A 26,073-nucleotide genomic window follows, 5' to 3' on the forward strand; every position below is an offset into this window, starting at 1 on the left:
GATGTCATCAGAAAAATTGCATATTCAGAAAAGGAGGTAGACTGAACATAACAGTGAGAATCCAAGATTTTGAATGATCAGGGACTATTAATACCGATACCCATGGAATGTTAAAAGATTTAGAGGAAAGCCTGCAAAACATCAGATTAGTCCTTTGTGCAATGTTTATGGGATGACATGAATAAGAATGAGAAAGGATGAGAGAATATAGATAGTTGCCTCTAGAGGAAATATCCTCATTGATGAGCTTGCTGATACACTGAAATACTGATGTTGCAGTAATTCTTTATGGTTTGATGAGAAAGATCATATAATTAGAGCAGAAAAGGAATTTAGAGCTCATCTACTCTAACTCCCTCTCAAGAGGACTTTTCTCATTATCTTTTAACCATTTATAATTGATGTGCCCTTGCACCTAAAAAGACCCCTGTCACAAATTCCTTGCAAAATGAGGGATGACAAGTAACTTTTGTATATACAGCTTTATCTTAAAATGGAAGTTTTCATAGATCTTGTGGAGTAGCTCATAGACTCAAGTTAGAATAAAATATTCTAGCTCCTTGGAGACCTAATGGGCCAGATGAAGAAGTCATGAGACTGCAGAATCTTCTTGACCTCTGTTGTTGTTCAGTTGTATTGGACTCTTTGTGGCCCCATTTGGGGGTTTTCTTGGCAAAAATCCTGGACTGTTTTGCCATTTCCTTTTCCAGCTCATTTTATAAATGAGGAACTGAGGCAAAGAGAGTTGTGACTTTCCCTGCATCATACAGATAATAAATGTCTGAGGCCAGATTTGAACTCAGGAAGATGAATCTCCAGACCCAGTGCTCTATCCACTGTGTGACTTAGCTGTCCTGGACTTCTAGAGGCCTCGGTAAAAGAGGGAATGTTTCAGATCTTACATCAGAGTTGAAAACTACATTCTCTTTACTGTTATTGCCAGGTATTGATCTTTGAAGTTTGCTCATATATCTTCATGTCTCTAGTGGTTTTTGGAACTCAGACTGAAAATTTTGTAAAGAATCTACGTGTTTTCATTTTTAAAAAATTTTTTTCTAAAAGTCGCACTATATTTCTCCAATTCATTTTTCTCTGTCCAGTCAATGAAAGTATTATCAGCAGTCTTTTCAAAATAGTAGTGGGTATAACACTCTAGAAAGCATTCTCAAGCCTTATTTCCCTTTCTATCTTAAATTTTTAAGCTTCCCAATAAGCCTACATTAAATGGCAGTGATCTTTTTTAGCTGCACCTTTTTATGATTTCAGTTTATGTTATTGAATATACCCAAGCTCCACCACTTACAAAAATTCGAATGACTTTGCTTAAATGGAACTGCTTCAAGGCTCACGTTGTGCTCATTTCATTCTTAATGGTTGTAATAAAAGTAAAATAAACATTTGTAACTTTAATGGAGTGACTAATGCCTCAAAGGGATAGACAGACTATTGCCCAAGATTTCAGGCGGGTCCCATGTAATACTTTGCATTACCTAGCACCTTTCATCTAAGGATCTCAAAGCATTTTGCCAAGCAAGTCAATATTATTATCCCCATTACAAGGATGGAGAAGCCATTCCACCACTGGGCTAAGTCACTTGCCTTAGGGCATGTAGTGAGTCAGAAGCAGAGCTGAAAGTTGAAACTGGCCTTCTGATCCCTAGGCTTCTTCTCTAACAGTTAAACAACACTTCTTCATTATTGCCATCGTTATTATTATTAACATTAAGAATGAGGATTGTAAATTATCCCAATATATTTCAGGTTAAATAATTCCTGAAAAAAAGTAGTTCTGTCAAAAACCATAATTCTTGCGTTTAACATTTACAAAATCTCACTGAGTAATGTTTAATACCCAAAGAGAGCCTATGCTATACACCAAAAGTTGTATCTCCCTAAGCCTCAGTTTCCTCATCTTTTAAGTGAAGGGTTTGGATCAGAAGCCTCTAACGATCCTCCTTTCTCAAAAGCTATAGTCCTCTTCTATGATGCTAGAAGGTCATGTTGGTGCAGGGGGAAAAAGGGGGGTGGCAAAAGAAGAAGTCATAGCTAGTATACAGTATAGGTGCATTGGATGCTCCCTCAGTCAGCTTTAATAGTTCTGTTGATGGAGTGAAGAAAGTGAGAATATGCCATAAAATCAGATTCTTGTTAAAAAACCAAAATTATGTGACTAACAATAACTAGAATATTATAGTGCTTCCAGGTTTACAAAGCACTTTATCCATGTAATCTCATTTGATCCTCACAAAAGTCCTGTGGGATAGGGTGTTATTATGAGCCCCATTTTACAGATGAGGAAACTGAGACTGAGAAAGTAAGTGACTTACCTAGGGTCACATGAAAAGGAGAGTTTTTATGATAATTAAAAAGCAAAAGTCTCATAAGAAGTGGTACATTGCAAAACCAGTAAGCACATGCACGCTGAGTAGCAAGAAACATATTTTAAAGGCTATTTAAAAAAAAACACATCAGTTATTACTGTTACCACAGGAGTGAGAACAGAATGTCACTGAATAATAATGAATCTTTTTTTCATGCAAGTTGATTTTCATCTAATGATACACTTTTTAAAAATCCCGTAATATAGACATTTAAGACTTCAGCTTCTTGAAGATATTCAGTTTTCATTTTTGTATCTGAAGTACTATGCCCATAATGGACATCTAATAAGTTTTTATTGTATAGTTTCATTAACTTGAAATTCCAATTTTTGGAAGTTCATGATAATTTTGAAGATACAATTAAAAATAAAGGCTCAAATGTTCATACCAATTATGTCACCGTCTTCCTCTTTTATATTCAACAAGTCCTTGAATTTTTCTTTTTTCTGACAATGGCTATTTATATTAGAAATAAATAAATACCATCTTCAATATAAAGTCTATCTCTTTTAACTAAGCAATCACTTTAGCCAATGCTGCAGTATTCTGAGGAGGGCTTGCATTACTTAATTAACTGAGAGAACAAATTTTTCTTGTGTATCTTAGCAATAGTTCAGAGTTTTTGTGATATCTAACAAAAAAATATTCCATAAATATTATTTGGGAAGCAACTGCTTATGCAGTATTTCATTGTACTGGTTTTTATGCATTCTGATGTAATTTCTATTCTGCAAATTGGTGGAAAAAATTATTTACTTATACTTTTCTGTCCACGATATGTTCGTGAACTTCTCAGGAAACAAAAATGCTCTTGTCACTATGTACAACCCTCTGTAGCCATGTATCAGATTATATAGCTGGATGTCATTGTATACATGAGTATATTTGAACTGGCATACTCATGCATCCAACTTATACTTACTGAATGCCTACTGTGAAATATTGAGAATTCTTGTAACATGTTGTCCATGATCTATCTAACCTTGTCGTCTAATTGTGTGAGTGATAATATAGCTAGGGCTTGTCAGAACCAGGATTTGAATTTAGGTCTCTCGACTCCAAATCTTGTACTCTTTCCAGAAAATCACCCTTTTTTCTTAACAGGAACATTTTTGAAAACTCCAGTTTCTCAAAGTCATAATTGTTGTATTATTTTATCCAGTTTTGAAAGCATTTTTATTTAAAGTTTTGAGTTGTGAATTCTATCCCTCTTTCCCTCTCTTCCCTCCCTCCTCCCTGAGGTTGTAAGCAATCCGATGTGAATTATACATGTACAATCATGTAAAACATTTCCATTATTCATTTTGTATAATTAGGCTCGCAGAAAAGGAAAAAAAATGAAAGAAATGAAAAATGACATGCTTCAGTCTGTATTCTTCCCCTTCCCCTCAGTTTCCTTGGTGCTCACTTGGAACTTTCTCTGATGTTTTTGGCTCTTGTCCTGTTTTCTATATCTGTCAGGTAGAATGTCCACTGGGAAATGAACTGTATAAAAATTTCTAGTTGATTCTCTACTGCTAGTTGATTGACTTTCACTCATTCAGGGGGCACTAATCATCTGTACCTAATGAAGTGAGGCACAGTCCTGAATAAGAACTCAAAGGTGCAGTGACTGATCAACTTCTAGTAGCACTTGCTGCTTTTGGAAATTTTATCCAGCCCTTCTGAACCACTCACATGACTACACACACAGCTCAGTGAGCGTACAAGCTTATTTTCTTTTCATTTTTTCCCATTGTCTTTCCCCCCATTCCCCCGTTGCTTTCTGTATTATCTTTCTTCCTTTTCCCCAATATAGTCTCCCTTCTATTTTCCCCCCTACCATATATCTTTCTCCTTTACTCACCTCCTTCTTCCCTGCTACTATAGAAACTCACCAAGCCTCCAAATGCCCCTGCTGTTTTGTTCTCAGCCCTACATCTCATGTGATCAAATGAGTTTTCACCACAATTTCAGATTTTGCCATCCTCTACAGAGGATGTACGTGTATATATGAAGATATATATGTGTGTATGAGCATGTGCACATATTGTCTGCATATAGTTCTTATTCAGTCATGTCTGACTCTCCATGACCTTGTGGACAAAACATGCCATTCTTGGCAAAGACTGGCATGGCTTGCCATTTCCTTTTCTAGTTTTGTGCTGGCAACGGTTAAGTGACTTGCCCACGGTCACATAGTTATTGTCTGGGGCCAGATTTAAACTCTGTCTAGCTGCCCTCCTTCAGATATGTGGGTAAATATATATATGTACATATTATTTGTATCTAAAACCTATATTCTCCATGTATATTTGGAAGACAATCTCCTTCAAAGACGTTTTTGGTGGCAACTAGATGGAGCAGTTGATAAAGTCCTAGAGCTGGCCTCAGAAAAACCTAAGTTCAAATTCTGTGATCCTGGGCAAGTGAGTTGGCCTCTCTCAGTCTCACTTTCCATCTCTGTAACATGAGAATAATAATAGCAGCACTTATTTTACAGACTTTTTGTGAGGATGAAATGAGGTAATACATGGAAAGCTCTTTAGAAAGCTATAAAATGCTGTTGTTATCATCATAACTATCATTATTACAAATTAGGCAAGAATTTCAGAGACAGATCAATCAAGCATGCAGGTGTAGGCTGATCGTCTCTTATATGCAGGAACTTTTCTGGGCCACATGAAGAAATCAAAGTATCAACTGGAAATTAATCCGCACGCTTCAATATAGCCACTTCTTGGCTTGCACAGGGTTTTAAAGAGAGGCACTAAGATTTGAAGTGACTGTCCTGTAGTGATTTTATTTAGAGAAACAAGCTGTAAGCACCAGCTCCATATAAGGATCATGACCTTTCTGCTGGAGAAACAAATCTATAATGTGAGCTAATTAGCTTTGCTTTATGCTTTTTACTTTGCTTACTTTGAATTCTATTGACTTCTGGAGTGTGGGAATGGGGTACACATATCTGACTTGTAAAATTCTTCTTTGTATAATCGATCAGATAATTTGTGGTGTGGCTAAAAAGCAAAGGCACTTTATAAGGATATCCACTTATGACAAGTTGGCAGACAATAGATGAACATCTTTTTCACTGGAAAACAACTGTCAGGAGAGCATCAGCCTTCTCTATGGCAACTGACAATGCAAATGCGAACTATTATTAATCTTGATGAGAGACTAGGGATTTGTTGTTTTCTCAGAGATAAGACTGGAGTTTCTTTTACAAATGCTATAAGCCAAATACCTCAAATACCTTTTTTTTCTCTACCAATTTGCATTTTATGTTGCTTTATACCATTTTAATGTTCAAACTGTAAAGTTATTTAACTACTTCCATTAAAGGCTCTCTGGACTGTTTGTCATCTAGACCATAGAAATCTGGAGGTCCTTTCCTTACATCACGTGTTATTCATTCAACAGGGCTTTTCTGTTCAGTGCTTGCCCTCCTTCCCAAAGCTGAAATAAATCAAAGTTGGTTGAGACTCAGTCGCAATAAATCAAGACCTGTCCAAAACTGGAGCCTGCCCAGTCAAAATGTCATAGCTTGGCTTTCACTGAGGATTAATTAAAGGCCTGATATAAAGCCCAGATGTGCTTCAGGAGAGTAGCAAGCTGCCTGGTGGCTGAGGCTCCCTATGTTTCTGCCCACCCAAGAACATGGAGGAGGAGGAAGAGAGGGCGGAAAGGCATCTAGGTTTGGGAGTAGAGATTTGGGGGAGGGGAGAGAGAGAATCATAACTAGTTTGGATGACTTTTTACAATATCTAGTTTGGTGAGAAATAATGCAGGCATTCATTGTATTTATCCATTCAGGATCGAATAATAATATATTTTTGTGTAGGTATTAACTGTATACATATTTGAACAGAAACCAAATATTATAGTTCAAATATTGTAAGTTAATCTAAAGAGTAAAAGACAATGAAAAAAGCAAATTAACTTTAACTGTTAAAATTGCCTAGTCATGTTTTAGCTTGATGTCCTTTGAACTTGTTTAAAATTTTCTAGATTACAATAGTCTGGGTAAGATGGTTTTAAGACATTCGTGATCATATAAATTGTTCTCTCCCCTGAGTTCTAATTTATTTTGAGATAATTTAACGTACCCTGATAATTTTTTTTTAATACAAGTCTGAACAGAAAAGAATTTCATAGTCATGCTTAATCAATAAAAATACGCTTTGTTTTTGGATGATGGGACTCTTTCAGGGTTCATAAGAAATGTTATGTACAAAATTAAAATTAAGTATAATTTTGGCAAGAACCTCATAATTCAAATTAATATTAGGGTAACGTTTCACTTCATATAGATGTATTCTATTTAAACGATGCACTTTATAAAGTGTTTGAAAATAATTTTGCTTCTGAAAGGTGCATACATTAAAAAACAATAATAAGACATCCTAGATTTGTTCTCTTGCACACAGCTATGCTTATTCAATTAAGAATATTTAAAACTGGGAAATTTCAAAAAGTTTCTAAGATTGCTATAACTTTTAAGAGCCTTTTCATTATCACCAATAATTCACATGATAATTTCTTGTTGATACTAATGATTAAAGAAGATGGAATGAAGCTTTTTCTGACAAGGACAGCTTGTTATTTTTGCAGCTGATTTCCATAGTGAGCACAACACATTTCAACTATGGATTGCTTTGGGTGGCTAGGTGGCGCCATAGTGCACAAGAGCACTGGGCTTGGAATCAGGAAACTCATTTTCCTGTGTTCAAATCTGACTTTAGACATTTACAAGCTGTGTGACCCTGGACAAGTCACTTGTAACACAAATAACCCTCTGTGCCTCAGTTCCTCTTCTGTAAATGAGTAGGAGCAGGAAATGGAAAACCAGTCCAGTATCTTTGCCAAGAAAACCCTAAATAGGGTCATGAAGAGTTAGACACAACTGAAAAACAACTCAAAAGGAATGTTGTCATGAACTCCAAAAATAAGAGAACATCACTATAATTGTATCATTGGGATACATATGTTTGATAAATTTGTCATATTTAGAGAGTTAACTTTCTAAGACAACTAGGTGGTGCAGTGGACAGAGCATCAGTGCAGGAGTCAGGATGGACCTGAGTTCAAATCTCACCTCAGACACTTGACACTCACTATCTGTGAGACCTTGGGCAAGTCATTTAACCCCAATAGCCTCATCGTGGATCATCTCCAGTCATCCTGATGAATATCTGATCACTGAATTCAGATGGCTCTGGAGGAGAAGTGAGGCTGGTGACCTGCACAGCCCTCCCTCACTCAAAACAAAGTCAAGTGCAAGTCATGTCATTATTTCTCTGATGGCATGGTCTTCTTTGGCAATGAAGCACAAACATGCTAATATAGAGTTATTCCTCAGTCTGGTATTTGAAGAACCTGCCCTCCCTACTTCCTTTGGAGAGCACATTCAAGGTGGGGTAGGGACAGGGTGAATCATCAGAGGCCTTATGAAGGAAGTGTCCCTTGAGTTGAATCTAGGCTCTCTTGTGTAAGTTCATTTATTCACTAAAATCAATAATCTAGAATACATAAATTCTATATTTGCCCAGTTATTTAATGTTTTGCTATTAAATCCTTTTGAAGAACTGATATTCTTTACTTTTGTTCTTTGTCCTCAGATTACTTTGAGTCTGTGTTATTTCCTTTTCTTACTCTTAATTTTAATGTCCTGTAATGGAAGTAGAATTATATAATATTGACATCCTAATAAAAGCTGTATTTAATGGTTAAGAAATTCAGAAAAATTAACATTTCTTATCACCTATTTCACACTGTGTGTATGCGTAACCCTTTATAAATTCTTTGATCACAGAGGTGTAAGCCAGGTAACTCTTGGTAGATAGTAGCAGCTAATAATAGCTAGTATTTTCATAGTGCTTTAAATTTTGCAAAGTACTTCATCTCATTTGATCTTCAGAACAACCTCACAGTGAGGCTGTTGTTATCACCCTTATGTTACTAATGAGGAAACTGAGACTGAAAAAGACAGATGACTTGCCCAGGGTCACTCAGCTAGAGACTGGACTCCAACATAGGTCTTATACCAAGTCATAGCATTCACTACCCTTTAGCTTCCTAAATCACATGAGATCTAGAAGTTTTTCTACTATGCAGTCCGTTAAGACTATGTAAATAAATTAGAAGGTTCCTTTCCTTGAGTATTTCAACATAGACAAGTCCCTTCAAATTTTTGTATGTTTTTGTAAAGGTGGATTTTCATTTACACTTTCTCCCATCCCTAGGTCACAAAAGAGTCTCATCTGGATATCTGGGAACTACATTAATTTTCTTCTGGCCACCAGGGTGCCATGAATGTCCAAAGGATCATTAAAGATTTAACAAGCTTATCTAAGCTTGGGGCTTTAGCATATAGAAAAATAGGAGCCAAACTCTCTCAGTCCATCAGCTACCCTCTAGGAATTTCTTGTTAACTGCATGAACCATCTCCATTTGGATAAAAACAAATAGTACTCAAATGGCCTGGTAGCCTTCATACAACTTCCTTCAAAGTACCTCGCTACACCTAGAAAAATCTCATTGAGTGAAGATTCATTGTGAAATCACCTTACCTTCCAGTGTTTGCTACCCTAAAAGAGTGTATATTTCTTATGTGTTTGGTTTCACTATGAACAGAGAAGGCGGGCTTTGAGAGCCTTTTGTAGTCAAGATTCTGAAATTGCATTCTAGAATTGATGTAGGAAATTTTCCTTAATTAACACCGAGTTTCTAAAGCCTGGTATATTGGGCAATGAAGAGTAATTCCCAGGTGTGCTTACCCTCTGGGGAAGAGAGCTGTGGAAGAACAGAATTCAAGAAACCTTGCATCACTTGAGACTCAACTCACCTCATAAAACAATGGTTGGCTTTGAGATAACTGGTACTGGTTTTACTGCCAGGACTTTGCCTCACCTCTATTTTTAGATGTTGCTGAAGACACAAGCATAGTTAGCTCAATGTCAGACAATTGACCTAGAAAGAGATTAACATATAGCTTTATCTGCTCTCCAGTGCAGAGAGTTAGTCACTCTAACCTAATTAATAAGTTACATGTGGCCATTCCAGTAATATATTCCAGTTACATGATTTTCAGTTTAGATGCATATTCTAGAATTATAAAATGTTAGAGGTCATCTGGCTCAACTGTCTTATTTCACAGATAAGGAAACTTGAGGTCTGCCTATTGAAAGTAAGTAGCTCACCAAAGATCTACTTCTTAGGAGAGATACACATAAAACCTCCTGAATCCTGCTACACTGACTTTGTCAGTGTGCCAAACTACCTCTCATTGTTTTTTGAAGATTTCATGTTTGCGACAAAATTTTCATTGAAATTTGGCTTCATATATATTGAACAGGGAATCTTTTATAAATTTTCATTAACAAAAACTTAGCTTTTAATTGACAGGGAGGTAGGTATAAGAATTACATTTGAATATGTATATAGGTACATAAGTATATATATATATATATAAATATATGCTTATTAGATATTAAAATCTGTTTTTAAGATGACATTTTAAAAATAGCATCATAGATTTTGTTCACATGTGAAATAGCCTCTTGGATTTTTCTTCCAAGAAAAAGAAAGAAAGGAAAACATAAGATGTCAAGTTATTAAGCTTTAACAATTATCTACTGTGTATGCTTGGGGACTTCTCCCCTTTCATAGCAGTGGGTTTCTCTGTCCACTTCTACTTGGGTGGTCTTTCACATCCTATATCAAACCTTGAGGTCACCCTCACCCCTCACCTTGATCCTGCTCTATTCTGCAGGAAGCCCTGTCCTAGTAAGTCTACTACTACCCTGTCTTGTAAGAAGGGCTAGAGAGAGATTCTTTTGGCACAGAATAAATTTGGCTCTTTTCTGTCTGTGTAGAAGATGGTTACATATGGGATAGTTGTGGCTATAAACCAAGCCAAAGTTTTACACCTAAAGCAAATCTGTTATGATGTACGTTAATTAAGAGAACTGCCTTTGTCATAACTTTCCACAGTCTGAACTTAGATCATTTGCTTTCATCTCTTAGTGAACATTTATATGATGCTTAAAGATTATAAAGTACTTTAGTTATGATCTCTTGGAGTTTGTAAGATCATGAGATTTAGAGCTGAAAGGGACCTTATGAACTATCTGGTCCTGTTCCCTCATTTGACAGACAAGGAAATTGAGGCTCAGAGAAATTAATTGCCTATAATTACATAGCCAGCATCCAGTGTCCTTGATAGTTCAAACTAGATGTTCCATAGACATTAAACTCAACATTTCCAAAGCTGAACTGATTACATTTCCCTTTTCCTTCCTTTTCTTCCTCTCTCCCTTTCCCTGCCTTTTGCTGTAATAGTGTTGCCTTTAGACTTTGTCTTTTGACCATATCAGGATCTCAAAACCTGTTAGTAGCATAGCTGTTATTTGCCTCCCCACCTCCAATAAAAAAGTTATTTTATATTTTAGTTTTGAAAATATTGATTATCTTACTATCCTTTATTCAAGTTATGAAACCATTGTTTCATAATCTTATGAGTTTACTTCCTTTAGGATTCTTTTAAAGGAATCTATAACAGAGAATACATTTTTTATTAATTAATTTATTTGTTTTGTTTTCTACAATCACTTCCATATATTTTAGATTTTTCCCTCTCCCTTTCCCTCTTTCCCCTCTCCCTCCCTCCTCCCTCCTTTCTCCCTGAGACAGCTTGCAATCTTATACAGGTTCTACACATACATTCTTATTAAATACATTTTCACCTTACTCATGTTACATAGAATTAAAATAAGTGGGAGAAACCATGAAAAAATAAAACAAAACACAACACAAGAGAAAATGGTCTACTTCATTCTGCAATTCCATAGTTATTTCTCTGGATGTGGAAGGCATTTTGCCTCAACAGTCCATTGGAAATTTTTTAGGTCCTTGCATTGCTGTGAAGGGCGAAGTCTACCAGAAAAATTCCTCACACACTATGGTTGTTCCTGTGTACAAAGTTCTCCTGGATCTGCTCCTTTCACTCAGCATCAGTTCATATAAATCCTTCCAGGCCTCTCTGGAGTCTTCCTGTTCATAATTTCTTATAGCACAATAGTATTCCATTACGTTCATATACCACAACTTCTTCGGCCATTCCCCAATTGATAGGCATCCCTCTGATTTCCAGTTTTTAGCCACCACAAAGAGAACTGCTATAAATATTTTTGTACCTGTGGGACCCTTTCCCATTTTTATGATCTCTTTGGGATATAGTCCTTGAAGTGATATTGCTGGGTCAAAGGGTATGTGCATTTTTCTAGGCCTTTGGGCGTAGTTCCAAATTGCTCTCTAGAATGGTTGGATCAGCTCACAGCTCCACCAATAATGAATTAGTATTCCAACTTTCCCATATCTTCTCCAACATTTATCACCTTCCTGTTTTGTCATGTTAGCCAATCAGATAAGTGTAATGTAATACCTCAGAGTTGTTCTGATTTGCATCTCTCTAATTAATGCTGATTTAGAACATTTTTTCATATGACTATAGATAGCTTTAATTTCTTCTTCTGAAAACTGCCTGTTCATATCTTTTGACCATTTATCAATTGGGGAATGACTTGTATTCTTGTACGTTTGACTCAGTTCTCTATATATTTTAGAAATGAGGCCTTTATCACAGACACTAGTTGCAAAAATTCTTTCCCAGTTTTTTACTTCCCTCCCAATCTTGGTTGTATTGGGTTTGTTTGTGCAAAAACTTTTCAATTTAATGTAATCAAAATTATCCATTTTGCATTTCATAATGTTCTCTATCTCTTGTTTGTTCAAAAATTTCTCCATTCTCCATAAATCTGACAAATACACTATTCCTTGCTCCCCTAATTTGTTTATAGTATCAGTCTTTATACCTAGATCATGTATCCATTTGGACTTTATTCTTGTGTACAGTGTCAGGCATTGATCTATGCCCAGTTTCTGCCACACTATTACCCAGCATTCTCAGCAGTTTTTGTCAGACAGTGAGTTCTTATCCCAGAAGCTGGAGTCCTTGGGTTTATCATACAGTAGATTACTATATTCATTGACTATTGTGTCTTGAGTACCTAAATTATTCCACTGTTCTACTCCTCTATTTTTTAGCCATTACCAAGTGATTTTGATGATTGCTGCTTTATAATGTAATTTGAGATCTGCTAGGGCTAGGGCACCTTCCGTAGCATTTCTTTTCATTAGTTCCCTTGATATTCTGGACCTTTTGCATCTATATTCATTAGCAAATTCAGTCTATAATTTTCTTTCTCTGTTCTGCCTTTTCCTAGTTTAGGTATCAGAACCATATTTGTATCATGAAAAGTATTTAGTAGGACTCCTTCGGCAATTTTCCCAGATAGTATTGGAATTAACTGTTCTTTAAATGTTTGATAGAATTCACTTGTAAATCCATCTGATCCTGGGTATTTTTTTCTGGGGAGTTCATTGATGACTTATTCAATTTTTTTTTCTGACATGGGATTAAGTATTGAACTTCCTCTTCTGTTAATCTGGGCACTTTATATTTTTTAGAATATTCATCTAATTTAGAATGTCAAATTTATGGGCATACACTTGGGCAAAGTAATTTCTAATTATTGTTTTAATTTCCTCCTCATTGGAGGTGAGTTCTCCCTTTTCATTTTTGATACTGGCAATTTGGTTTTCTTTTTTTTTAAATCAAATTGACCAAAGGTTTATCAATTTTATTGATTTTTTTTCATAAAACCAACTCTTAGTTTTATTTATTAGTTCAATAGTTTTCTTATTTTCAATTTTGTTAATTTCTCCTATGGTTGTCAGTATTTCTAATTTGGTATTTACTTGGGGATTTTCAATTTGTTCTTTTTCAGCTGCATGCCCAATTCATTGATCTCCTCTTTCTCTATTTTATTCATGTAGGTGTTCAATAATATAAAACTTCCCCTAAGAACTGCTTTTGCAGTATCCCATAAGTTTTGGTAGGTTGTCTCATTATTGTCATTCTCTTGAATGAAGTTGTTGATTGTTTCTGTGATTTGTTGTTTAACCCACTCATTCTTTAGGATTAGATTATTTAGTTTCCAATTAATTTTTGGTTTATCTTTCCATGGCCTTTTATTACATATAATTTTTATTGCATTATGATCTTAGGATAATGCATTGACTATCTCTGCCTCTCTACACTGAATTGTGACATTTTTAGGCCCTAGTACATGGTCAATTTTTGTATGTGTGTCATTTACCACTGAGAAAAAAATATATTCCTTTCTAGCCCCATTCAATTTTCTCCAGAGATCTATCATATCTACCTTATCCAGAGTTTTATTCACCTCCTTAACTTCTTTCTTGTTTATTTTGAGGTTAGATTTATCAAGTTCAGAGAGGGGGAGGTTGAGGTCCTCCGCTAGTATAGTTTTGCTGTATATTTCTTCCTGTAACTTCCTTACCTTCTCCTTTAAGAATTTGGATGCTATACCACTTGGAGCATATATGTTTAGTAATGATACTGCTTCATTGTGTATGGTGCCTTTTTGTAGGATATAGTTTCCTTCCTTATCTCTTTTGATTACATCTATTTCTGCTTTTGCTTTTCTAAGATTAGGATTGCTACCCTTGCTTTTTTTACACCAGCTGAATCACAATATATTCTGCTCTAACCCTTTACCTTTACTCTGTGTGTATGCCCCGGTTTCAAATGTGTTTCTGGTAAACAACATATTGTTGAATTATGGTTTTTAGTTCATTCTGCTATCCACCTCCATTTTATGGGAGAGTTCATCCCATTCACATTCACAGTTATGATTACTATCTGTGACTTTCCCTCCATCCTCTTTCCCCGCTTTATGTTTTTAGTTCTCCCTTCCTTTCCACAATAGTTTTAATTTTTGACCATCGCCTCCCTCATTCTTTCCACCCCCCTCCCTTTTATTCCCCTTTTACCTTACTTCTTCTTCCCTCCCTTTTACCTCCCCTCCCTTTTCTTACCCGCTTCTACTCCTACTGTCTATAGAGCTAGTTAGATTTATATACTTAACTGAATTTGTTGTTCCTTCCTTCAACCAAATCAGATGAGAGTAAATATCAAGCAATCTTCATCTCCCTTCCCTCTTTCCCTGTACTGTAATATGTTTTTGTGCCTCTTCCTCTGATGTAACTTACTTTGCTCTGCCTCCTCCTTTGGTCATCCCCATTCTATCTCTCATTACTGTTATATCTTTATCCATTATTTCTATCCAGCCTACCAACATTCCCATTTTCCTATCCTTAAAAAACCTTTACTTGACCCTAGCACACCCTCTGCTATCATTCTATAGTTTTGCACCCTTTAATGGATAAACTCCCAAAAACTTGCCTATATTCATTGCTTCTACTTTCTTACTTCCCACTCCTCTTCCATCCCCCACCACTTGACTGAAAATATTCTCTCTACAGTCAGTGGCTCTCACTAGCATCTAGAATAAAAGAGAAACTCATGTGTTTGGGATTTGAAAGCTCTTCAGTCTGGCTCCATACTATGATTTCAAGTTGATTAGCTATTTCTCTCTCTCTCTCTCTCTCTCTCTCTCACACACACACACACACACACACACACACACACACACACACACACACATACACACACACACACACACACACACACACACACAACTAAACTGACTGTTTGCATTGATATTCTATGGTCCACCTCTGCCTTTACATATGCTCCTGTGCCTGGAGTATTCTCATTTTCATCTCCTGGGAAAACCATCTCCCTTCAAGGTTCAGTTCAAGTGTCACCTATTTCTAGTCTTTTCCCAATTCTCCCAGTTACAGCCTCCCTCTCCCCCAACCAAAGTTGCTTCATATTTATTTTCTATATACCTTGTGTTTTCTTATCTCTTTGTATGTTGTATCTCTTCAGTAGTATAGTAGTTCTTCATGCTCTTTGGTATTATGGACTCTCTTGTTCTCTTTAGTTTCCTCAGACCAGTTCATGCCACATAGTAAGTGCTTAATAAGTGATTATTGAATTGAATCAATGATGCTTCTTTGCCTCAATTCTCCTTGACACGTCTTCCTCCCTTTTCACATTCATAATTATTTAAAATCTAACTTCATCAAAATATTATGTATTGCTTTCTCATTGGAGTTCTCTGTGTATTGTCAAATTTTCATTTTTGTTGGCATCCTACCCCATTTGCACTAATTATCCTATTTATCTTAATGCATGGGATATTATTCATCTTTTCTGTGAACTACTACTGAACTACTTGAGGTCTGTTCTGTCAAAATCTAGGTTGATTGTCAAACTGTCAGTTATTAAACCCTCCTCCTCCCCCTTCCTTTTCTTCCTCTTTTTCTGTTGCAAATATGGGACAAAGTTTCTGTTAACAGCATGTAAATAAATTTGTCAGTTTCATTTTGACTGTATCTGTCCTATCTTATCTCAAGGCACTACCTCAAGCAGATCATAACATAAAAGCATCCAGCAGGCTCACAAAAACTCATGATAGAGTAGAAAGTGAACTGGCCTGGGATATAGGAATCTTGGAATCTAGGTTAAGTTGTGCTGTTCAATAGCTCTTTGATCCTGGGCAAGGCATTTAATCTCTGTGCCTCAGTTTCCTCATCAATAAAACAAAGCTGTTGGACAAAATGATCTTTGAGAATGGTTTTAGCCTCTAAATATTCTAATTCTATGAGCAAAAACATAATGTACATTTCAACAAAATAAGATACTGCTCCTATATGCTGTGCGTCATTTCTTAACTATTCCCTACATGTTTATAAAGAGGTAGAATGTGATAGTAGGAAGCTGCCGTGAGAGCCATGAAGACCTGGTTTCTAGTACCATCTGAGGTATGCTGTCTGTCTAACCCTTGACAAGCTACTTCTCCTCTGAGTGCTCTAAGTTAGTGGAGTCAAACTTAAATAGAAATGGGGGGCACTAATCTGTAGATAAGTATCCCTATGGGCTGCATATTGACTTCATTTTAAAATATAATATTGACTGTCTTATTGTATTTGCATTTATTTTGTTAAACATTACTTAATTACATTTTTATCTGGTTTGGGCAGCACAGTCTTTTGACATTTCTACTTTAGGCAACTCTCCAAGAACAAGTTTCAGAGAATTTTCTAACCTGTATTGGTAGAGTTTCCTCATCTGGGTGATCCTTGTATCAATGAAATCTCTATCATTGCCCCATGTTGATAAAGAACATGATTTATATGTGTAGATGTAGCTTCAATGCATTTAACCTACAAAGCTTCCTTTTTTATACCTCTTGCCCTCTCAGTTTTTTTATTTCATTACTGTAAAATGAATATGCTTCTAATGTCTCACCGTATTAACCAAGTCATCTAGTCCACAGGCACTTAATAAGCATGTGCTAAGTCCTGGGGATATAGAGAAAAGAGAAGAACAATCACTGCCTTCAAAGAGATCACATTCTAAGGGAGGAGCATAATCTTATCTATAAAATAGATGTGTTTTTAAAATAAAGTTTTATCTCTCTAGCATGAATTTTTCCATTGACTCATATTTAAACATTAGAAGCATATTCCTACTATAAATTCTTTATGTATTCCTGCTTTCTATATATCACTGCAACTTCTGTTGTAAAAATGATGAAAAGGAGCAGCAAAAAATTCCTATTTAAAAATTTTTATGATTTATAAAATTCCATTCTGCAAATATTTATTAAGCCATATTTTATATTACCTATTATGCTAGTGATACAAAAAATAGAAAACAACACATTACCTGTTTTTAAGAAAGTTACATCTCATCAGAAGGACATGGCAGGGACATAGAACACAGAAATACAAAGCAGCCTATAAAGAAAAAGGTGAAAGAGCTTTAACAAATTTGAGGAGAAAGAGAGCACTTTTATCTAGGGGACTCAAAGATTCTTTCATTGAGGAGGCAGCATTTAAACCTTGACTTTTTAAGAGACTGAATTTCAACAGACATTGTTCAGTCAGTCTCGGTTACTGCATACCTCCATTGAAGGGGAATGCACTCCTGAATAAGGCTTCCAGCCCTTTACGGTTTTTAATGTCTCTAAGGATAGCGAAGTGTAGTAGAAAGAGCCTTGGTCTTGGTTGCAGAAAGCGTGATTTGAGTCTTGACTCTTCTGCTTGTTCATGGCATGACCCTAGGCAAATTACTGATCCCTTAGGCCTCAGTTTGCTCATCTGCAAAGCAAAGAAAAAATAATCCTCACATTAACAACCAAATAGGATGGATATGAAGAAAGCTCTTTATAAACATTAAAATGTTATATTAATGTGAGCTATTGTTATTGTTATTATTGAGGAGTTTCTGCTGATGACAAGTCCAGATTTTCCCTCCTGAAGTTTTTACCCACTGGGGCTAGCTCTGTTACCTGTTGCCAAGAGTAAATTTAATCTTTCCCTATGACAACCTTTCACATACTCTAAGTCTTTTCTCTGGACTAAGTATCCACAGTTTTTAACCATTCCTCATTATATTCTAGTGTTTCATTTTATCTCCTTCCCATCCTGGTTGGCCTCTTCTTGAGAAGCTTCAGTTTATCAATATTCTTTGAAAAAAGTGGGGACTAGAAATGTACAGTCCCAGATGTTGTCTGACCAATGCATGGTACAATAGGCAATCAATTCCCTTATTTTGGATATTGTACATTTGTTAATGCTGTCAAGATCACATTAGTCTTTTTGGCATCTACTTCACATAATTGGTTTATAATAAGCTTGCAATACATTAGAAACCCAAATTATTTTTCACGGTTTTCTCAGTTAGCTACTGTCTAACCATATCCACCTCATCCCCTACATATGCTATTGATTCTCTTAGTCTGTTTACGTTTTTATAGCTATCCCCATGTAATGTCACTTTGTTAGGTCCAGTCCGTTGTTCCAGGATGTTATGATATCTTTGATTGCTGATAGCGTCGTCCAGTTTTCTGTTATTATCTCCCAGCTTCATGGGACCTGCAGTTGTGATATACAATTGCTGTTTTCATTTAGCTCTTTCACAAAAATGAACTATATAAATGAAATAAGGCTTACAGCAGAACTTTGTGACATAGGGACCTGCCTTCAGGATGGTAACAATTGGCAGTTAGTGACAAAGGATAGAACTCAGGAGAGAGACTAGGGTATATCCACAAAATTCCTTGACAATTACACCCATACATAAGAATTATTTGTTGATTAAGGTCAAACAAGCAAATATTTGTTCCCTAAGAGTGTTCTCCTTTGTCATGTATGATATCTTGGATTCCATCCAAATGGAAAAGGGATTATGAGATCTTTCATATGCTCCTATTTGTGGATGATTTTGTGCCAGTTGCATCAAGTAGTAGGACTTTCTGGGTTTTCTAAACAAGATTGACAGTTATCCAAAGGAGATTTACAAAAGAACAACTAAATGGGTGAGAAAACACTTGTCTGGATTATGGGAGATGGATGGCCATTTTCATCGAGTTAATATATTAGTATGTATATTTTGAGAGTGGTACTGCAGATAGGCAGTGAACCGGGTTGAAAAATGAATAGGGGAATAGAGTAGGCTCTTTTTCTTTTGGAAAATCATATAGTACCTTTAATGATATCAACCTATTTTGTAGCACAAAGATTCATGTTTTCAACACAGATATTTTCCTGGTGATACTTTATGGCCAAGAAGGGTAAAACATAATAATCTCCAAGAATTAAGTTGGTGAAGCAAAAGGTAATGGAGAGATTTATGATGGGCACAAGCAAACTTATGCATATTCTGGTCATGATCTATATTGAAGACTTGGAAAAAGGGATATAATTGAAGAAACATATGACCTGAAAAGGAAGTAGGTATATGTTTGTAGAATGGATAACAAATGGACTGACCAAGCATTCAACTAATAATATGGAAATGTAAAATTACCCAGAGAAAGGCTATCACTGGCACATTGGGTGCATTCTCTGTGGATGTTCTCTGGAAGGACACAGATAAGAATCTCACAAGATAAGAGGGCATGGATGAATTATAATCTGCTAAATTGATGAGAAACATATCCAAAAGATCACAAATTAACTGGAGGGAAAGGAAAACTGGATATGTGATTTCTTCTGTGTAGAAAGCCTACTAAGATATCACAGGAAACTTTGTTAAATGCTTCACTGAAATCTAAATATAATATATCTACAATATTTTTCTCATCTTCTAGTCTAATTGCCCTGACAAAGAAGTAAAATTAATCTAGTAAAACTTATTCTTAGTGAACCTGTGGTGGTACCTAGTGGTTATCTCTTCCCATCCTAGGAACTAAAATAAATCCATTCCATAGTTCTTTTTCTCACATGTGGCCAGAGATCTGGAGTTCATAGATTATAGAATGTAAGTTCTTCTCCTTTCCTAAAGGGCTATGACATTTGTTTGTTTTCAGTATTCCAGTACCTCTACCATTCATTTGTCATAGCTTCTCAACAGTTATCAATTATCTTTGATAATGCTGTAATGATCACAATTGCAAGTTCATTCCATGTTACAGAATTTTTCTAAGACAAGATTAAAATTAATTAGAGCAACTAGGTCCTCTTAAAATTCCTTCAGTAAATTTTTGGCATGGATTCTCAATTAATCAGTCGCAATCAATCAATCTCAGTCCATTCTAAGAACCATTCTCCTTGACAGAAAAAAGAGAAACAAAAGTATAGTTGAGTATTTCCACTTCTCTATTGGCCGATAACATTATACTTACTATCTGCTGCAAATGGTAGGCCTAACACTTCCTTGTTTTATTTTTTCTTTCTTTGAAAAAAGTTTTACTAGAGTCCTTTTTGTTCTTAGCATTTCTTGTTCTTTCTGCCCTCTAGTCTTTCCAATGCTAGTCTTGTAGAGCCATGCCACTCTTCTATGTGTGTCTTTGATTACATGTTCCTGCTTCCTCCTTTTCTGTATGTCCTTTTAAAATCTTAAATTATCAGAAGGTGCCCTGTTTAAGACATATCAATCATTCTAGAAACTTCCTCCTTTGTCCTCATTGAGATTACTTAAAACTATATTATGACACTTCGATATTTTGTGAGATACTTACTACCTTGACTGTCTTCCTTTTTAAAGTCTCTAGCCAGGAGTCTATGTCCATTTTTTCTCTAAACTTTTAAAAATCTGTGCTACTAAAGTTCAGGGTGCATGACTGACTATCACCAAAATTTTCCTTAGTTTTTATGAATGATATAATCACTTTTCCAAAGACTTCATTTCATTAACCATTTTGTTTTGATTGGTGAGAATCAGGTCCAGTAAAACAATTTCTTTTGTTTGCTTAGAAGCTTTGAAAGTAACAATAGAAATATAGATAAAAATGTATCACATCTGAGATTATTTGAAACTGATGAAGTACATTATTACTTTAACCTTCTTCTTCATCAGTTTTTTCATAAATATTAGAAATGAAATCTGTATCCAATGGCCAGGAGAGCCATAGCTCATTTCCAAAGTTATAGTACTTTTCCTTTCTCCTTTCTTCTAACTTCTAAGCTCTCTGCCATGATTTTGCTGTCCTCATACTTTGGTTCATAAATTTCTACATGTATGTGCCTTTATATATAGTATTTTTTTTAGCAATTCTTTCTTTCAGTCTTTTAAATAAGATGTGGCTTTCCATGGTGGTATTCCATATGTGTATCATATTTGCATAAAAATATTTTGCTTTGATCACAACCCATTTTGATTGTAGTGATATATGACTATTTGAGGACAGAGGTATAATTTCTGATTGAATTGAATTCTTTTAAGTTCTCATTAGCTAATCAATTACTTTCGTCCCAGAATAGACAGAGGATGCCTTCCATTCCTAGTCAAAGTTCCATCATTCTATTCTTTTCCACCATTGCCCAATTATATCATACTTTGGACGTCATCTACATAACCACCTATTTATTTCCTGTATTTTTTTTCAGTTCTAAAGTCCCAAATTTATGTTAGAAGGAGTAATGAAAAACCACCTGTGCCTTCATTTCTTTACTTTTCCTCTGCAGAGCTTAATAGTGTCTCCACATTCAGGATTCACTCATTCCTGCATGAATCATCAGAATTAGATAGTGGTTGCCTAGTTTGATGAATTTCATCAAATTCTGTATCTTGTCCTATTCTCTTGCACCAAGAAGACGAACACTCCCTTATCATTCATGCCATTTCATGTCATATAGCTTCATCTGTACCCCATCATTAAGTAATCACAAACATAATTCATTTCTCCATTTTAATTATTTTCTTCTTGCTATTTAGTCTTCTATAAGCAGTATTTCATAGAAATTTTGACTTAGTAAAAGTAGAGAAGAAAAATAAAATAATTTTACAGCATAAGTATATATTTTAATATAAAGAATCAGAGGACTCAGTGGGGGGAAGAAGGGAAAGAGGGAAGATGTAATTATCCATAATGTCCTGATCTCAGTATGAATAAGAGCATTTTTCCTGAATACCATGACAAGAAGAAAGGTGCTTGAGGAAATCCCAAAGAAACTTTAATCGTCATTCTCTGTGGCCTCTACTTAAGTCTGTGGTCCTTCCAGGGTTGTCTTTCAGCTGGATCATAAATCCATGGTTTTCTCCATGGGGTTGTTTTATACATCCCTGAATGGTTGTTGCTTAGCTTTACTTTTACTTTATTTTTTGCTTCTTTTGACTCAAGTTATTGCTGTCATGTCCATGTCATGTCAAGTTATTGCTGAATTGGAAATATGTAAGGAGGAGAATTAAGTACACATGTGAAGGTCAATGGAATTAATAGAGGTTGATACCCTTCTGCAGCAGTGGTTGGTATCTTTCTCCACAGTCCTGTTTCCCTACAAGCAGCAGCTCTGAGGGCCATCCCTTGTATTCATTGTTTTCTGCATACATAGTTTCACTAAAGTTGAACACTTAACTAACAAATGAAGAAAACAGTGTTGCCAAGGAATCATTCCTAAGTCTTTAATCACAAAATAATAACAAGTGGTAGCTAGCAAAGGAAATCCGGCTTTAGTAATTGAGGAATTAATTCTCCGAAGTAACTGTTGCCAGTGAACAAAAGATCAGTTAGCATATAATTAATCAGAACTTTTCACCAAGACCATATATTGTACTAGTCCAGTATCACTGATGAGTAATCTTCCTTTTTGGGGGGAGGGTGAAAATAGGTGTGTGGGGGGGAAGCATTCCTAGAATGAATGTAGATACATACTCTTTTCTACTCCTTTTGTGTTCCAGGTTTGCAGCCTGAGTTGGAAAGTGAGTTATGATTCTGAAATTTCGTTTCTCTGATTTGTGTAGCCTGGTGTTATTGTTCATTGGTTTAATGTTGTTTTCTTTTAACTTTTTGTCCAGTCTCTCAGAGGCACAGATTTAACTAAATAACTTTCAAGCTCTGTATTGACTAGTTGTATTATGAAGTTGGTTCACGTAAAATAATATATTCATCAAAGAATCTAATATTATATTTTTGAAGATATATGTTCCAGTTACCAGATAGATTTCATTTGTTTTTCTCCAAAAACAAGGTGAATGTTAAGGCATCAAAGTGATGCATTAATTAAAAGTGTCTAGCTGGGAATGTATGTCAGTCATGTTTTTTAGCAGTGAGAGTCAGTTTTTCTTTAGGTGTCCTATACTATGCCATGTAGTTTTAGTTTTACATGAGTAAGATTTTTTTATTACCTAAATTATTTGGGATAAACAAAGCTGTTAAAAATTGGAAGTTCACAATTATATACCCCTTTCTTTAAGGAAAATATTTTACTTAGTAATACAAGTACACTCAAAATGATCCATAATGCATTCAGGTGGGTATTTTGAGAGTAGGTCAAAAGTTCACCTTTTCACAAACTCCACACATGTGTTTGAATATTTTATTTTTCCATTTAATGAGCTGAATGATATTTTCCTTACATTTGAATTAAGCAAAAAATAATTTTTAGCAAAGTGCTATATCTTAGAGGAATGTGAAGTGCTTTGATTCTGCTTGGAAAATCTTAAACTCCATATAGATGATGATCCTGGAAGTAATTACCTGGCAGTCCTTAAACAGAATATATTATGTGAATATATACATAATATGTTGTACAAACTTTAAAGCAAAAGAATTTCTTCAGTAAATTACTTTCTTTAAAAGCATAATATTTTAAAAAACTAAACATAAACTAATAGTCAACTTTTGACATTGTTTAAGTCCATTCACTACAAATCTATTTGAATATACCTAGACTTGGGAACATTTTCTTTAGGGCCAAAGAATATCAGTGTTAAATCACAATATTTATTTCAAGTTGTTGTTTGACTTTTGAAAGTTTACTGGTTAGGAGGGGGCCTTGACTTATAATAATGTGTGGGCTTTTTTTTTAATGAAAATTGTTTAATAACAGATGAAATATATTATATATACCAAGAAAAACAAAAACATTTTCATATATTTACTCAAAGCATGTTTTAATGAAAAATATGACCATGTTTACCTTTTTAAGAATGGTATATTATTAGTGCATATTTTTATTGTTTGTAGTTATATGATTTTCATAACGACTTTAGATATTTGTACTTGATAAATATTTTTTTATTTTACACTCTAGCCATATTAAGTTTCAGATCAGTTTTAGTTGTGATCTCTCCTTCTGGATTACTCTCTTTCTTCCCAGTCTGTTTTAAAATCTGACATCCAGTAGAATGTTTTTTTCTGTTCAAAGATTTATATGCAATCATTTCCCACATAACCAGAAAAAGATTGTCCATAGTGGGTATTACCCCATCATTTTGGGCATTTTCCATACTACACAATTTGGTCTTCCTCTGGCCCTGTCTTCTCCTGTGTGATCCTAAGAAACCCTAATGTTGACTCCCTGTATGGGAAATTATCTGCTAAGCTGAGAACCTTCTTCAAGCATGTCATCCAACAGTATTCAAGATGGTTTAAAAAATATTCCGTGATAGCATGGTGCAGAGGAATGAGAACTGAAACCTGGAGTTGGGAGGCTTGAATGTGAGTCCTGGCTTTGCTTATTTGTTCACTTGTACGCTACTTGTATCACAGGGTTATTGGGAAGATTAAATAAGATAAAATGCATTTGATTTTTGCAAAATAAAAACAAAAGCAAGACTAGATTTATTTAGCATTTGTATAATGCTTTTATAAAATTTAGCATTTATTTAATACTTTCAGTTTTCCAAATGCTTTACATATAGCAGATGTTTAGGTGGTTCAGTGAATAAAGCATTGGGCCTGGAGTCAGAAAGATCTGAGTTCAAATCCGGACTTAGACACTTACTAGGTATGTGACTCTGGGCAGGTCACATCTTATTTGCCTTAGTTCTTCATAGTAAAATGGGGGATACACCACTTAAAAAATAATTTTTCCTGCCAAAAAATAAGCTATGAAGATGCCACAAGGCTGCTAATATTATTATTTGTAGGGTTTTAAGACTAAAAGTAGATTTTTAAAGAACTGTCCCATAGTCAGAGTTTAATAAATGTTTATTGACTTACCATCCTTTCTACCTCCCAGATTTCTTTTGTGTAACTTCCAAGATACTGAGAAACAATGGAATGCAAAATGGGTTGGGAATTAGGGCAACTGGGTTCTGTTTACAACTGCATTTCTGTCTTTAGTAAATTCATCAGGCATTTATTAATCATGCTACACAGCAAGGCACTATGCTAGGCACTGAGGATACAAACTCCAAAATCCTATGGCCCCTGCCCTCAAAGAGCTTATATTCCACTGGAAGAAAAGAACATGTACATAAAACATTAAATACAAAATACATTACAAAATTTTAGAGGGCAAAAATCTAATAGGAAGAAGAATTTCTGGACAGTAGAACAGGAGGTTGGTCAAGACAATGGAAAGAAAGGGAAGAACAGGACTTGCATAAATATATAAATGAGGATATCCAGTAAGTTAATCTTTGACCAAGGCAACCTCTGACTCAGTTATAGGCAGCTAGCTGATACAGTGAAGAGGGCACTGGGCTTGGAATCAGAAAGACATGAATTTATATCTAGCCCCAGATGCTTCCTAGCTGTGTGTCCTTGGGCAAGTCACTTACCTTATGCCTACCTCTGTTTCCTCAAATGTAAAATTGGGCTAATGATAATGCCTACTTCATAGTGGTGTTTATAAGATCAAATTAGATAATTTTTGTAAAGCACTTAGAACAGTGTCTGGCACATGGTAGTTTCTTAAGAAATGCTTGTTCCCTCTCCTTTCACAGAATTCAGTGTTGAACCCCAAAGTATTATTGGTACACACAGTATACAATAGCAATGGTAATGTTGATTTATTAATCAAATAATGTAGAGAGGTATGAGGCATGAGATAGAGAGGGTAGAAGAGTGGGACAGTATTCATAAGAGCACATTTGTAGTCCCATGTTCTTCCTGATGGTCAAAAGCAAAGGATGATGCAATTCTGGGGTGAGACACCTTTGAGGTATTCATGTTCTTGTGCTCGTTCAGGTCAGTTTGCTCTAGGGCTTATGCCAGTATTGTGTAAAGTAAATTATCTTCCCCCAGGATGGCAGTTCTCAAAAGGATCTTTAGTACTGAATGATAGATGGCAGTCTCTGATCTTGCCTGATGGTCAAGGACAGGTCCTACAATTTATCTTTAACATAGTTTGTGAATTACCAAAGGACATTAAGACCATTGTGGGGCACTTATTTGTGATCTTGATAATGGAAATCTAGTCATAAGTGTTAACACTGCACTTCTTAGGGAGTAAGAGAAGAAAGATTTGCTTATTCAGAATA

At 35.4% G+C, this 26,073-nt stretch overlaps 1 protein-coding gene across 3 annotated transcripts in view; it reads left to right on the forward strand.

The window, feature by feature from the left end:
• Window positions 1-26,073, forward strand: part of GMDS (GDP-mannose 4,6-dehydratase) — a 761,839-nt gene that overhangs the window by 405,472 nt on the left and 330,294 nt on the right. For 2 of the 3 annotated variants that reach the window (XM_072606892.1, XM_072606893.1), the window contains one exon: window positions 22,543-22,563. The exons of the other annotated variant lie outside the window; for it this stretch is intronic. In XM_072606892.1, coding sequence (XP_072462993.1) covers window positions 22,543-22,563 — 21 coding nt within the window. The remainder of the gene's footprint in view (window positions 1-22,542; window positions 22,564-26,073) is intronic. 3 annotated transcript variants of the gene reach the window in all.

The sequence above is a fragment of the Notamacropus eugenii genome, chromosome 4 (genome assembly GCF_028372415.1).
Source record: "Notamacropus eugenii isolate mMacEug1 chromosome 4, mMacEug1.pri_v2, whole genome shotgun sequence".
Taxonomy (NCBI): domain Eukaryota; kingdom Metazoa; phylum Chordata; class Mammalia; order Diprotodontia; family Macropodidae; genus Notamacropus; species Notamacropus eugenii.